Source organism: Etheostoma cragini, chromosome 20, assembly GCF_013103735.1.
Source record: "Etheostoma cragini isolate CJK2018 chromosome 20, CSU_Ecrag_1.0, whole genome shotgun sequence".
Classification (NCBI taxonomy): Eukaryota; Metazoa; Chordata; class Actinopteri; order Perciformes; family Percidae; genus Etheostoma; species Etheostoma cragini.
The window spans coordinates 5,325,387-5,340,413 of NC_048426.1; the positions used below are offsets into that span (position 1 = coordinate 5,325,387).

Sequence of the window (15,027 nt, forward strand, 5' to 3'; positions counted from 1 at the left end):
TTTCCAGACTCTCTAATTCCCGGACTGCCTGTGTGTGTTTGCGCGTCCTTCCCTGAACTGCCATGAGAGCAGATCTTTTTTTTTTTGTTTACCCCACTTATCACCACTGTGTGCTAGCTGTACTTGGATTTAATTCCTCCTTAGTCAATATCTTTTAGAATCCTAAAATCTGTCATTGTGCACAACAATTTCCAAATTTTAAGTTGGCCCTAAAGATTGTCTTTTGTTTTAATCCTAAAAAACTAGGGTATTAACAATTAAACATTGTTAACTGATATAATCCATTTTTTTCCACTCGGTGCTCTAGCATTGATAAACCCCATATAGAGCTGGGCAATGTATCGCTGTTGTATGATATGGCGATATGAGACTAGATATCGTCTTTGATTTTGGAAATATTGTAACACCATAATCTGGTGTAAGTGATGTCTTTTCCTGGTTTTACAGGCTGTATTACAGTAAAGGGATGGACTGACTGTTCCAGCTGTTCTATTATTTACCTTTACCCACTAAGTCATTAAATCATTTCAGGAGAATATTTATCAAAAATCTCATTGTGTAAATAACATTTCTGTTAAAGCACCAAAAGTCAACCATACATCGTAAAATTGAGGTAATTGGTCAAGAATATTGTGATATTTGATTTTCTCTATATCGCCCAGCCCTACCCCCAAATATGGTAAATTGTCCCCAAATTGCAATTGCTATTTGATATAGTCCAAATATGTTATAGTCCCTTGGAAATGTTACATTAATATCCCCAAATTAGCTGTAAATGTATGTAGAGTTCAGAAGAGTTTGAGTTTCCTAAATGACCCAAATTTGGTTTTGCACACACAAGATTTACTGATTGATCCTCAAATTTGGGATATGAGTATTGTAGTGTTCCCAAATGTTGTCATCAGTTTGATCTCATAATTTGTTATATGCCCACAAAATATTACATAATAATCCCAGAATTAGCTGTAGTTTCAGGAGTTCTAGGACCCGTTTATGGCAGTGACAGTCATGTAAAGACATGCGTTTGTTATTATGCATCCAAATCCCACAAATCTGCCCTAGCCGCCCTAAAAGTTTTATGTTTGCATTGATATATGTCTAGGTTTTGTTATATAAAAATTGGTATGGTGGTTTAAAAATTGTTCAAACGAAGCCAAAATAGTTCTCTTAATCCCAAACCCCACAATTTATCATTTTATGTAATTCCCTTTTTATTTGTTATTGCACCCCCAAATGTGTCCCCAACGTTTGTTGTGAATAATCACACAATTTGTGATAACACCCCAAAAATATGACAACATAATCCCATTTTTTTTGCTATAGTGTCAGTTGTTTAGGGGCCTGCTCAATCCTACAAATGTGGTGTATCGCCTTCAAAATGTGATAATTCATATCCAAAATTTTGTTTTAGTACTTGCACCTCCCAAAAATGGGTATAGCGCTGATGCAGCACCGTGCCGTTGTAAATAAGATATACTTTCAGGAGTTCAGGGGCACGTGCTCATGCCAGGGACAGTTGTGTGGTGAAGACATTTATTGGTCAAAAAGAAACTGTAATCAATAATTCAGTTAATGACTGGTTGTTACATCATTTCAAATATTGCCACTGCAAATGCACAATAACCCTTCTGCTCAGATACCCGGCTCTCCTCCCGTCTCATGAAAAACAAACAGGACAATGATCTGATGATGGCATTCATGATGCAATGACAGTATTTGAATTCAGGCACATGAATGTCTCTTTCACAGCTTATCTGAAGGGATTAAAATTCATAGACAACTGCGGAAACTTGTGAGAAGAAAACCTGTATTGTATGTATATACTTGTGATATAGTGAGGGTAATTTCCATCAGTTTTGGGCTCATTTTCTAAATAGAGAATGTCAGAAATTGTACACCATAAATATGTCTCTGTGTCGAAAGTCCTTATTGCAGCCATAAAAAGCTCCGTGTCCATTAAAGCAGGGCGGGGATTCGAGCACGGGGATGCTTTCCCATCAGCCGGACTTGGCTGAGTCTTTATCGGACGTGTCTTTCTTGAGGATGACACAATGATTTAAAAAAACAAAAAAAGGGCCATGAGCTGTCTCAAAGGAACATTACATCAATGCAGATGAGTGCAGCTTGATTCTTTGGTGGGCGCTGAGGTTGGTTTGGGACGCTCAGAACGGGTGCTCTGACACAAATACCGTCAGACGTATGATGGAGCTGCCTCGGAAGTTGATGACGTTGTTGACCGTGACCATCTCCAAGTCCAGCACCAACTCTCTGGGCCCCTTGATCGGCCGGGACAAGACCAGGGTGGCGCTCACGTTACTGGTTTGCTGAAAGATAGAAAAGACAGGACAGGCGTGTGAGGAGTGAAGAGCAGGAAATGCTTGAATCTGACAGCTGCACATGATGGACCAAATCCAAGTCCCAGGGATTGGTCGTATCAGTTACATCTAGCAAACACAAGCACAAAACCAAAAAGTTCCATAGTGTGGGGGGGGGGGGGATTGGATGGAAGGATATTGTTAAAGCCTTAAAGCCTGTGGTCTTTTAATCATGCCACAGAGACTCTTTTATACTATACTTTATACTTATCCTCCTAACAAGACACTTTTAAGTCTGTATTTATTCAAAAATATTTTATTCACCCTCCCGAATTCATTACACACACTTATTGCTCCATCTACTGGCCGAGATGGGGTGCATCATGCTTTACATCTTCCCCTTTCTTTGCAGCCATCATGCCATCCATATTGCATACTTTGTATATAGTCCCTTTTTCAAAGCAGACATGTTGAAGTTGCTTAGTAGTAAAAGTACAGGTGTTACTAATAACATCATATCCACATAACACGCTGTTGAAATGACTCAGACCTTTAGGCTTTATTTATTTTATTACTCACAGCGGTGCTTTCCTACTGTGACATGTCAGAATGTGGGAAACGCCCCGTTGGCATGTAAATAAATGATATTAGAGCTGAAGAACTTCCATTCACAGGTGTGTATTCAGAATCACACCTGTGACACACCTGTGGTTTAGCTCAAAACTCGACTTAAGATCAAATAATGGCTCTATTTAGTCTTTCAATGCTAACAAACCTACCATGTTAATTTGTTTTGAAAAAAATTAAGAGAACAGAAAGTTGTTTGTGGGGATTTTTTGTCTTTTGCGACTGAACACATTTTATAACCTAATACAAATTTGGCATTCAATTTTTTATTATGCCACATCATATATTGTTGCATGAGAAAATCAATCTGTTTCTGGTAGTGCCACCCATGTATAACTGCATGGAGTTACAGAACTTAAAGGCTAAAAACTAACAGAGGACTACATGCTTTTTCCTTAATGAAAATTCTGTCTGATGCTTATGCTAATAGAGTAATAATATCTGTGAATTGATTCTGATACAACTTGCTCATTGCTTACCTCATGCATTAGCACCATGAGCACATCAGAACAAGTCAAGACTTTTTATTATTATTTTAGCAACTCCATAAGGTAACTAATCAGCCATGGCTGTTCTGTTCTTCTTGCTCTCTTGATTGTAAATAAACTGTAACTTGTACTAACCGTGCTGTTTTCAGTAGCATAAAACAACAAACTATAAACATCAAACTTGCTTATTTATCCCAGAGGATTTGCTTAAAACAACAACTGAAAATTTACTTACAACCATACATTAAATGACTGTCTCATGATCCGGCCTGCATATCAGCTCAGGTTCATGAGGATAAACCAAACCCAAAAGACGGGAAACTGTTTTTCAAACTGCAATTCACGACACTCAAAGCAGAAGACACTGAAGACTCAGAAATTAACCACCAGAGAATGTTCATATTCAGGCTGTGAAACAGGCCGCTGTTTTGCTTGATTTGCTAAATTCCATGATGGCTGAGGAACTTTTTTGCCGACTTTTGGAGTTTTAATTGGACCAAACTGTAATTGAGAAGGCTATGTCAATGCTACTACAGTGCACATATCTGTACATGTTGTTCATACACTGTTCATATTACATAGCCATATTTATTCTGCTCTTATAACATGGCAATATATTTCTTGCCCTGCCTATGAACAAACTGTTTATACTTGAATGTCAAATTGCACTTTTCTGCTTTTTTGCACTTCTGGTTGGACGTAAACTGCATTTTGTTGTCTCGGTACTTGACAATTAAGTAAATGTAAATGTAAATGTGCTGTATTTATATAGCGCTTTTCCAGTCTTAACGACTGCTCAAAGCGCTTTTACATCTACAGGAAACATTCACCATTCACACACATTAATACACTGTGGCCGGGGCTGCCGTACAAGGTGCCACCTGCTCATCAGATAAACATTCACACACATTCACACTCCGATGCGCAGCACCGGGGGGCAACTCGGGGTTCAGTGTCTTGCCCAAGGACACTTCGACAATGACTGCAGGGGCGGGGATCAAACCGCCAACCTTCCGATTGGCAGGCAACCGCTCTACCACTGAGCCACAGCCGCCACAATTAAGTGTGAAAATGACAATAAAGTTGAATCTAATCTATAAGAGACATGCAGAGTCTTTTCTTAATCTAATAAAAGCATGTCAATGCACTATACATTTTTTGTTCTTGATGCAATCCTCTTTTTCCAGTGTGGCTCTTAGTGAAAATGTGTTTGACACCTCTGCTTTTAGGGCGTTAATGTGACACATATAGCAGCTCACGCATGCTTGAAGTACTCACCCTCATGTAAAACTCTCGTCCTTCGTTGCCCGACTTTATCTGGAAGATGTAGAAGGCGCCGGGGTAGCGTGTGGTGGCCTGCATCTGGAAGATGTCAGCAGGCACACTGCGCCCCGACGACAAGTCCATGTGTCGGTACAGAACAGTGAAGGGTTTGTCCCTGCAGGCAGGGTTCTCAGCTGAACACATACACTGACTGCAGAGGAGGAGGAAGAGGACACACACACACACACACACACGTAAGTTAGAGTGTAAACGACAAGCAAATAAATGTAACTGTGTTACGGTAGGTGATGCTGTGTGATAATGAAGATAAATGCTAGTAAGTACTCACTTGTCAGTGACTTCGATGTAAGGCGAGTGACACTGTAAAGCATCCAGGCATGTATAGCCTCCCTGGAAATTGAAACATACTTGTGCTGTTGTACAGGTGTTGTTACCAGTGTCACATTCATTGATATCTTCAAAATCAAACACACAACAAAGTCAGTTAAAACATCAACATCATCATCATCATCATCATCATCATCATAGAAACAACATTGAGAAAGCATCAACAGTATAGTTTGTGAGAATGAACACACAAAAGCAAAGAGATCACATACTAATACAATTGTATTAAACATTAGCTGGTGTAAAAACAGATCAGTTAATATGCCATGCATATTTGCAACTAGTCTAAATGCTGGATTAATTTCCCTTAAATAAGTGTTGCAGCGTGGAATTTTAACCAAATTTATAAAAAAAACTTAAATATGACACATTTTAGGTGATAAATGAAAAATATTCCTAGCACAAATGGTCAAAGCAAGCAGGCTTAAATTAAGTTATAAGCTTTTCTGAATACAAAAGAATTACAATACACATCACGACAATTCACAGCAGCTTCTGAATAATGTTTGCATGTATAGTTGCACAAATGTTTGCATCTAAACAGCGCCCGAATTGACATTAAGAATGAGCATTTATTCAGTTACCTTCACAACTCCTGCCGTCCTCGTTTACATAATATCCAGGCGGGCAGATGCAGGAGAAGGACCCGGGGGTGTTCACACATCTGTGCTGACACAGAAACTCAGAGAAGCTGCACTCATCCAAATCTGCGAGGAATTAAAAAAAAAAAAGATTAATACAAATCAGAAAATGATTGTGAAGGTCACTCTCTGGCTCAGCGGTCACAACTACTGCCAAACAGCAACAGGGTCTTGGGTTTGAACCGGACCAGGTCGCCAGAGACCAGCGTTCCTACATGTGCTGCCACAGACCATGGACATGTTTTTATTTCAGATTAAGGAATTGATCACCCATAGCTCCTTTGAAACCATTAAAATAGAAAAACCACAAGCAGCTCGTCTCACCGATGCAAGAAGTACCGTCGGCCGCCAACTCAAATCCCTCGTCACAGTTGCACATGAAGGAGCCGTAGGTGTTAAAGCAGCCGTGACTGCACGGCTCATCTTCACACTCATCCACATCTGCAGGAACAACAGTGTTTAACACAACATTGGTACCCGGCATGGAAGTGTGTATGTGTGTCTGTCTGTGTGAAAGCCACTTAAGAAAAGAAACAATGAGCATGTGTTTCTTTACACAGGGCGTGTGTGTGTGTGTGTGTGTGTGTGTGTGTGTGTGTGTGTGTGTGTGTGTGTGTGTGTGTGTGTGTGTGTGTGTGTGTGTGTACCTTGACAGGTCCTGCTGTCCGGGTTGAGGATGAAGCCGGGGTTACAAGAGCAGGAATAAGAGCCGGGGACATTGGCACACAGCTGTTGGCAGTAACCATAGCGACATTCATCAATATCTGGTCAAAAAGAAAGAAAAAAACTGATTATGAATCACAACATACACATCTATCTACACCTATATACATTGGGGGGGGGCAGTGGCTCAGTCCATAATACGGACCAAAGTATGGTGGTGGACTGGGAGCTGGAGAGGTGCCAGTTTACTTCCTGGGCACTGCCAAGGTGCTCTTGAGTAAGGCACCAGACCCCCAACTGCCTGGGGCACCTTTCCACGGGCAGCCCCCCCCACCCATTCTGACATCTCTCTTTAGTACATGTAAAGGAGCATGTGTGTGCAATTCAGGCCTGTGTGTAATAACAATATAGTGTAAATTGTAATTTCCCCTTGTGGGACTAAAAAGGATACATTATTATCATTATTACAATATTGTAGGTCTGTTTACTGTAATATGAATAAAAACCCAGCATCACAACCTTTATTTTATTACTGTCACGCCTTCACTGCACAGAACGTGAAGAGGGTGCTGTTCTAAAGCTTTTAGAGCTCGTAGAGCATTTTGTAAAGGAAGACAAGAAGCAGCCTTGTCTTGTCTACACTTCCCAACAGTGCTGAGTAGTAGGGCATTTATTTACACTCACATCCCTTCTAGGCCATGGTCTCACTTGCTTTCAGTACAGAGTGTATCCACCATACTGCCAGATCAACTTTGTACCTTCAAGGCTGCCGTTGCATTTATTATAGTATTTCAAAAAAGAAAAACAAACCATAAACCTCCTTGACAGGAACAAACCATCTCAATGAATAATTACTCCCATATTACTATGGTATGATAATTGTTCTTGTTGGAGATTTTAAGCAAAACCTCCCAGACCTCTTGAATGCTAGAAGTCACTGAATATACAAGATCCTGACAATTATTCTTGTGAAGATCTGGACTTAAAAGGGACAAACTGGGATGGATGGGTGGGTGGGTTGAGGTGTGGGTTTACCTTTCATGTTGGTTAATTTCTGCATAACACAATCATATATTGTTTGTACATATTTGGTCCATTATATGCTGTAGAAAATTAGCTTTCTTAAGGAAGGTTCATGTGCAAGTCCATTTGTACAGCCTTCAACCCTCGTGTTGTCTTCGGATCAAAGCTGACCTGTCGTCTAAATGTCTAAATCAGAAATATGGGTTTCTTTTTAACGACCTCATTTTGATTTCCCAAAAACAACACGGATCATTCTATACAACGTGCTTCACGAATACAACAGAAATAGCTACTTTCATTGAATTGTTTTGCATTTGAAAAAAAATTGATCTCTCAACAGAAGGTAGACATATGCCATTCTGTTATTATCTTTCCTTCATGTAAGTCATCACAATCTTAAACATAATGTCTGCTTGTTAACTCTACAATTAGGTTTAATTTCCTATGAATGAGCTTGATTGACCACGTATTCTAAAAATAAGTGTAGATCTAGTAATGACTTTGTGTCAATGGTGTTTATTCATGGTAGGGGAGAAGTTATGCCAAAAATGCTGGAAAAAAAAAAATATTGTCAGTTTTGACCTGGGAGGACGATGTATGGAAGATGAATGAAAGACAACACAAGGGTCAATAAACTGACTGGTGTACTTAGGACAACATTCAGCAGCACTATTGTACCTGGAATGGGAATATGCAAAACCACTCACCCTGGCACTGCCCCCCAATGAGCCAGAATCCTTCAGTGCAGGAACAGGTGTAGCCCCCTGCTGTGTTGATGCAGACCTGGGTGGGGTTACAGTGATGAGAGTTTGTCTCACATTCATCGATGTCTGGGACACAGAGAAGGAGCAGAGAAAAGGGGGGGGGGGATTATTATTAATTGTTTCTTTTCCGTTTTTATAGAGTGGAGAAGGTAATGGACTAGACAGCTAGATAGATGGATACATACAGAGATAGAGTACATCATTCATCCTAAAGTCAAATAACATTCTTACAGCAGTATCATCACATAGAAGAATCACAAAACAACATATAGACGTCAGTGTCCAATAAAAACACGAAGAAATAAAATCCTGACTATTTATTTAGTGTGCATTGATAGTGCCTGGTTGTATTCTGTACATGGTTATTATTGTAAAATTAATGGGACTTTATAACGGGGACATTAGCAAAAATTATCAAATAGACATCTAGCACATTAACTCCAAAACACATCTTACTGAATTATCAAACTCTTTTAGTTTTTCAGTAGGATTAGGTAAACATGTTGTGTTTTTTGGAAGTTAGTCGTTAGAGTCTACACGAAAGTGACACCCGGAGAGCCTCCTTATAAGGTTGAGTTAGGAAAAGTTGCTGCTTATGGAAGAATGTTGTTCTGTATAGGATGTTAGAACAGAAGAAGAAGAAAACATTATGGTGGGGGCATATTTCTGACTGAGAAGGATGTGTAAAAGGATAAGGTGGAAGCACATCGCTGATATTGATTTCCATGTGAGTGTTGTGCTTTTGTATTTTCTCTCATACGTGTATTGTCTCTTTAGGTTTTGCTTTACTTCTAAGCAAGCCACTTTATTAGTTTGACCCGTCTTGTTTCTGGATTGGAGTGAGGAAGGGAACTTCTGTTTGGAAATAGAAGGTCCTTTTTCTAATTTATAGTTCTGATGCTATAATCAAATCAGAAAAGCTTCAGAGGCTGCTGAAGGTAACTCTACTACAGTTTTTGAGGGTTACATGCCTTGCTCAAAGCCTCTAGACTTCTGGCTGCACCAACGATCTTCTAGTCAAAAGGCTGTTTTTCCAGCATTCGGTTTTCACCACCCTGTGTTTAAAATTAAACTCTTAACACAACAGTGTTGTCCTTCCACCATCAATTTACAGTTGTTTTTGCACCAGATTAAAGCTTTCTCTGATTACAATCTGAATTCCTTTTGACGCATATCCTCATAAGGAAATATGGCTATTATGACGTAGTGTGTCTACATCATAATAGCCATATTTCCTTATGAGGATATGACAAATCAAAAATTCCAACTTCTGTTTATGGTTCTCAGACCATGAAGTCACCAATCTGTAGAAAAGCGGTGGGGGAAGTGGGTGGGAGGGTTTTCTTTATACAGGCAGCTATGATAAGCAATAATGTCTGTTGGTGGGACTGCTGCCCTTTGTGCCAACTTGGGTAGACACACACACACACACACACACACACACACAGTTATACAGTATATCGGGGTATAAAAGGCCCGGAGTGCTTGGCTGCTAGCCAACAGCTACACAGCCCCCCGACACCTGCATGCAGTTACCAGTCAAAATCTCTCTGAATGGTCTTCATCTGCAACCCATGTGTAGCCCCACTGCAGATCACACACACACACACACACACACACGCACACACGCGCTGCAGGAGCGTTTCAGTTCATCTCCTTATATAGACTGTTTTATGAGGTGCCCACAAGCTTTGGGGTCACCGCTGACAACCCTTATCAGCTTCAGGGGAGACATGACAGCCACATGTAGGACAACTGAGAGAACTTGAACAGTGGCTTTTGATGCCAGGTCCTCTTAGTTACACCCATTAACTTGTTCCTCATCTGCTCTCAATGCACATGGAAAAAACACTGAATGTGCTCATAAGCGACTTATAACTGTGATGAGAAATATTTCACATTACCGTGATTTTTTAGGTTTAAAAAACCTACAAGTTTCGACATTTTTGGCAAGCCACAGAGGAGCACGCAATCCTCAAGTGAAAACATGAAAATCCAAAAAAACTGGAGTTATGAGCGGAAATGAACAGCACAGTCCCATGTGAGAAGACAATAAACTGAACTCTGGATGCATCGTTTGACTTACATCTTGCTGGTTCAGTGTGTAAAAGTGTGCTTGAGCAATCTATCTCCTGCTTAAAGAATCAGTTCACCCAAATCACAAAAACATTTTATCTGCTTTTCTACCTGTCTGGTTAAGCTGGAAGTTTTGGTTTTATGAGCAGATATTCAGAGATCTACAAAAACCGATAATACAATTTAATTTGTTATCCATAGAGTATTAAAAAATGATATCTGGAAAACTCTACATCAACATGTCATTCGCCGTTATGCTTGATTATCTACAGACCCTTTTCATAGGGACTATTTCTTCAGGAGAAAGTGAAGCCTGTGGCTTATCTTGTGCACCCGTGTCCACATACCTCTGGTCTAAAGGAACAGTTCATTTGCTTTCTTGCTGCGAGTTTGATGAGAAGATTGATAACACTCTCGTATCTGTGTGTTACATAAAGCTGGAGCCAGGAGACGATTATCTTAACTTAGCATGAAGACTGAAAACAGAGGGTTGACAGCTAGCCCAGTTTCATCTAAAGACAATAATATCCCCCGACCAGCACTTCTTCATCTTGTTGGTTTAATCAATACAAAAACATTTCTGGTCGCAAGTTGGGACCAGACCAGACCTTTTTTATTTTAAGTTTCTTTTAAGCATAAGCATATTTGACAAATTATCTAATCATTGTTTTCATGAAAATCTTACTACTATAGCATACAACGACTCTTTCCAACTTTGAGCCAAAAGTTTGGAGAAGACCCTTTCCTGTTTCAACACGGCAATGCACCCATTCACAAAGCCAGGTCCACAAAGAAATGATTGGTGCGCAAGAACTTGACTCGTCTGCACAGACCCCATCCAACAATTTTGGAACTCTTTACACTGACTGCAAGCCAGGCCTCATCACCCAACATTCTTCTTCTTGCTAAAAACGGATGTCGGAAATTTCTATTTCTTTGCGGGAGTCATCCCAAAAGGATTAATAAAGAGCAGTCTAAGTCTAAGTCTGTTGTTGGCCAACCTCACCAATACTCTCGTGGTTGTTGGGTGCAAATCCCTTCAGCTTGGCTCTGAAATCTATTGGAGCTTCCTCCCACAAGAGTGGAGGCTGTAGCAGCAGATTAGCGCACATAGTTTTAGAATTAGATGTTCAACTATTGGGTGTCCACTTAATTAAATGCCATTTACTGTGCCTGAATGGCTAGATAGCACCCAATAATGTATTTTTGTAAAATGTGTGATATGCTAAATGGATGGGCTCCAGAAATTAGTCAAGAGAGGGATAGGATTATTATTTAACCATAGCTCTGCTTGTAAAAGGGCTCTGTAGTGCTATCTGACCTTGGAGAAAAATAAACCCACAAATGCATAAATGCATAGCCGAGGCCCGGTTTGTTTTGTTCTCCCAGACTGGTGACATTAGTGATATTAGTGGAGCGTAGTGCCATTAACTTAAAGACAAAGTCATGTTTGTTGCAGGTTCAGACAGGAAGTCACAGTCTGTGTAATTTCTGCCCCAATGCAGCCTCAAGGAACAACCCATTACATCACTACACAGAAACACACAACACAGAAACACACACACGCCTCCCTTTAGGGGTGTGAGGACTTGTTACAAATAACCACCACAAAGAATTGACATGACCTCATCTTTGGCGCTGTGATGGTGTAGTTTACCCAAACAAGGTTGTGAGCCGATCCCTGACAGGCCTTCTCCCCCACAAAGAGAAACAGTCCGTATTTGTTCATGAGCTAAACTCTAAAGCTCTCTTTTAAGGGAAGAAACTGCACTACATGTGTATGTATGTGTATATGTGTGCATTTTCCACTCATTACATGGTCACGGCTGATCTACCTAAAACACCACAAATGGACTTCAAGGCTATGTTAAACAACTTGTCTTGGCTAGACACACTGGGGAAATGATGTTGAGATGCATTTAAGACAGTTGTAGGGGGAGGGGGTCTCCTGTGGTTGTGAAATCGATCGCAAAACAGAAATGTCCCCACTGCGAGGAGCTGAAGGCCCTCTGCTCCGGCTGGGTGTGGGCAGACAGGACGCTGCACCGAGCATCAAACAACACGTGTCCCTGTGATCTGATGGATTCATGCATTTCCCTGGGGTTCAACCATAATCTCATTTAACATATACTGCATTCCTGGTCTTGCGTCACCATGTCCAAGTAGTTTCACTCGAACACGTGAATAACAGCAGGAGGTGGCAGATGTCGGGAGTGCCTTTCTTAAAACATTCACATCTTTGGAGCCGAGTCTCTGCAGAGATTTAGCAAAGGGACAGGACGCAGCAAACAGCTGCAGCAAAAGACACACATCATCCACTCTTTCAGCTAATAATGCAGTTATGAACACTCACTGCACATGCATTTTCTCTCTCACTACAATATCTCCAGGAGAGCAAATTTGAATCCAGTTCCTATGTTGCATATGTCCCCAGTTACATAAGCAAATGGTGACAAAGGGGATTTAACCCTCCTGTTGTCCTCGGGTCATATTTGACCCACTTTCAACAAGTTTCTATATCATAAATATGTTTCTAGCAACCAAATTGTCAAAAGAAATAAGGTGGATGGTTCCATACAACGCTCTTCACAAGTAATATAAATGATTAACTCCTTACTTTCACTGAATTTGGCTGTTTCATTCAATTTTATAGCATTTGAAAAAGAAATTGTAAAAAAACGTTAAAAAAAGGTGGGGGGGGTCAAGGTTTGGCTTGGGACCGCTTGACACATCTCAGATGTCCATCATCAAAAAAAGACATTTCAGCTCAAAACTGTTCAGCTGGTTTCATTTAAATAACTGTTGGAGACCCAACGATGGGATCCAATATTTTACAACAAAAACAATATTAGAGCAAAAAAAGCTTTAGAGCTTTGCTTTTTCTTTGTTCCATTAACCATCTCAGGACACCTTAGATTTATCGTGTGACCCCCTCAAATAAATTACCAAACTATGTAAAGCAGTTAAAAATACTGATATCACATATATGTCATTCACTGTAATACATTAGTCACAGGTGTAATTTTTTTTTTTTAAACAAAAAAGTACTTTTACTTTTTAATTTTACTTGCATGACTTACTTGTAGTGTAGAGTGCTTTTACATTGTTGTAATGGCACTTTTACTTACAGTTATGAAAGGATCTGAGCACTAATGTGTGCGGACATCACTCACCATTACAGGTGCCATCCTCTGCAGGAGTATATCCCAGGATGCACTGCGCAGTGGTCCTCACTCTGGGGTAGCTGGGTTCCACTGACCTCGGAGGACCTTGGAGGAAGGTGTCTCCGCCCGATGGGTCTGGGTAAATTGGCTCAGGCAGGGCCGGGGTCTCCGGTCTGTACGGCTGGTTGTACAAGCTCCTCGGGATGCACAGGTAGCCTCCGTTCTGGTTCACACAGCGCATGTCTCCTCGGCAAGCATCTGGCAGGGTACGGCACTCATCCACATCTGGAAAACAGAGCAGTGCACAGATAAGGGCATTCCTGCATCCAGGACATCTGGGGGCTTGTGATCCTTTTGCTTGTCACTAGGTTAGTTTGGGAACTCAGTTTTCTTCACACTCCACTTCGTTTTACTCTATAAAAGTGTCTCCTATGACATGCCCACAGGGTAACTTTTCAAAACACAAGAACAGATGTCACCCACCTACACACTGTCTCGCCCTGCGGTCATATGCAAAACCTTCTGTGCAGGTCTGAGGAGAGATGATCAAGAAGCTCTTTGAATGTTTGAAATTTCTGACAAACTATCCATGAAATTTGATTTTAGCATGAAGTTGTATGTTACATTTTGCCATTCTGACTTTCTGACAGTTTAATCAACGTTTTCTCATCATTAAATCTATTCACTACATCAAAATCAGATGCCACATTTCCAGAACATGACCCTTAGGTCTGGATGAATGAAATCCATTATAACACTGAGGGAAGGTGCTATTTTACCTGTCCATGTCCAGGCTGGATGCAAAGCAGAATGAATACCAGAGCTGCAAACATCCTACAAAGAGGGAAATTCAAGTTAGAGACGAGCAAAGACCAGGAACTCGGTCCAAGCAGCTCGTTCCATATTCATTCAAACACATAACTAAAGCAACAACAACTAACTCCGTTGCGAAAAGAAAAAAAGAAAAGATTACTGACCTTGCAGAAGAGCAAAACTTGAAGCCACTTATTTCAAAAAGCATGGTTTATGTTTTCTCAGAATAAAGATTTAGATGACCCGAAAAATTCTTCCCAAATCCCCTCGCCACCACCCTGCAAGGCTGTCGCCACCCCCCAACTATGCGCCTTTACGCGAAAGCCGACACCAGGTTGTCGTTGACCGCTGTCTGGTGGAGCTGAAGCTTCGGTACATTGACCAAGTGTCGCAGGAATGCCTTTTCAAAACGGACTGGTCCGTTTCTGCTCCACTCTGTTGGCTCTACACATTATTTAGCAATGCAAATTGACTGGCCCCCTCTGAGCACATTCCCAACAGCTGGATTCAATCAGGAAGAGCCACCCCCCTCCGGTCAGAGCGCAAAGACAGCGGTGCACTCACTCCAACAAGCTGCTACTCCAGTGCTGAAAAAGGCATAAAGCATCCAAAGTGGGTGTCTGTTGTCCTAATAACATAAACAGCAGCCCCCCGCCCCCCATCCTCATACAGCTGAATGACACTGCACATCTGGCGCAGACGATCCACGCTGTAGTAGCCACATCTGGTTTGCCTGAATGCACGTTAGAGGGGGGGGGGGGAAAGGCACAACGCCCAGCAGT

General features: G+C 41.0%; 1 protein-coding gene across 1 annotated transcript; it reads right to left on the minus strand.

Annotated features, from left to right (window-relative positions):
* Positions 1-1,638: 1,638 nt before the first annotated feature.
* Positions 1,639-14,837, minus strand: fbln5 (fibulin 5). Its single transcript, XM_034859027.1, has 11 exons — positions 14,410-14,837; positions 14,212-14,266; positions 13,916-13,964; positions 13,442-13,717; positions 8,136-8,258; positions 6,390-6,506; positions 6,067-6,183; positions 5,686-5,808; positions 5,043-5,169; positions 4,709-4,904; positions 1,639-2,324 (listed from the first exon to the last, which is right to left on the minus strand). The coding sequence occupies exons 1-11, from the start codon at positions 14,451-14,453 to the stop codon at positions 2,163-2,165; spliced, it is 1,389 nt and encodes a 462-aa protein (XP_034714918.1). The 5' UTR covers positions 14,454-14,837; the 3' UTR covers positions 1,639-2,162.
* Positions 14,838-15,027: the final 190 nt, after the last annotated feature.

Excerpts from the sequence above, each read along its gene's own strand:
- fbln5 (XM_034859027.1), bottom strand. The coding sequence starts at position 14,453 with ATGCTTTTTGAAATAAGTGGCTTCAAGTTTTGCTCTTCTGCAAG. Across the intron at positions 6,184-6,389 it reads GGACAGCAGGACCTGTCAAG|ATGTGGATGAGTGTGAAGAT; the intron begins GTACACACACAC and ends TTGTTCCTGCAG. Across the intron at positions 2,325-4,708 it reads GACGAGAGTTTTACATGAGG|CAAACCAGTAACGTGAGCGC; the intron begins GTGAGTACTTCA and ends TCTATCTTTCAG.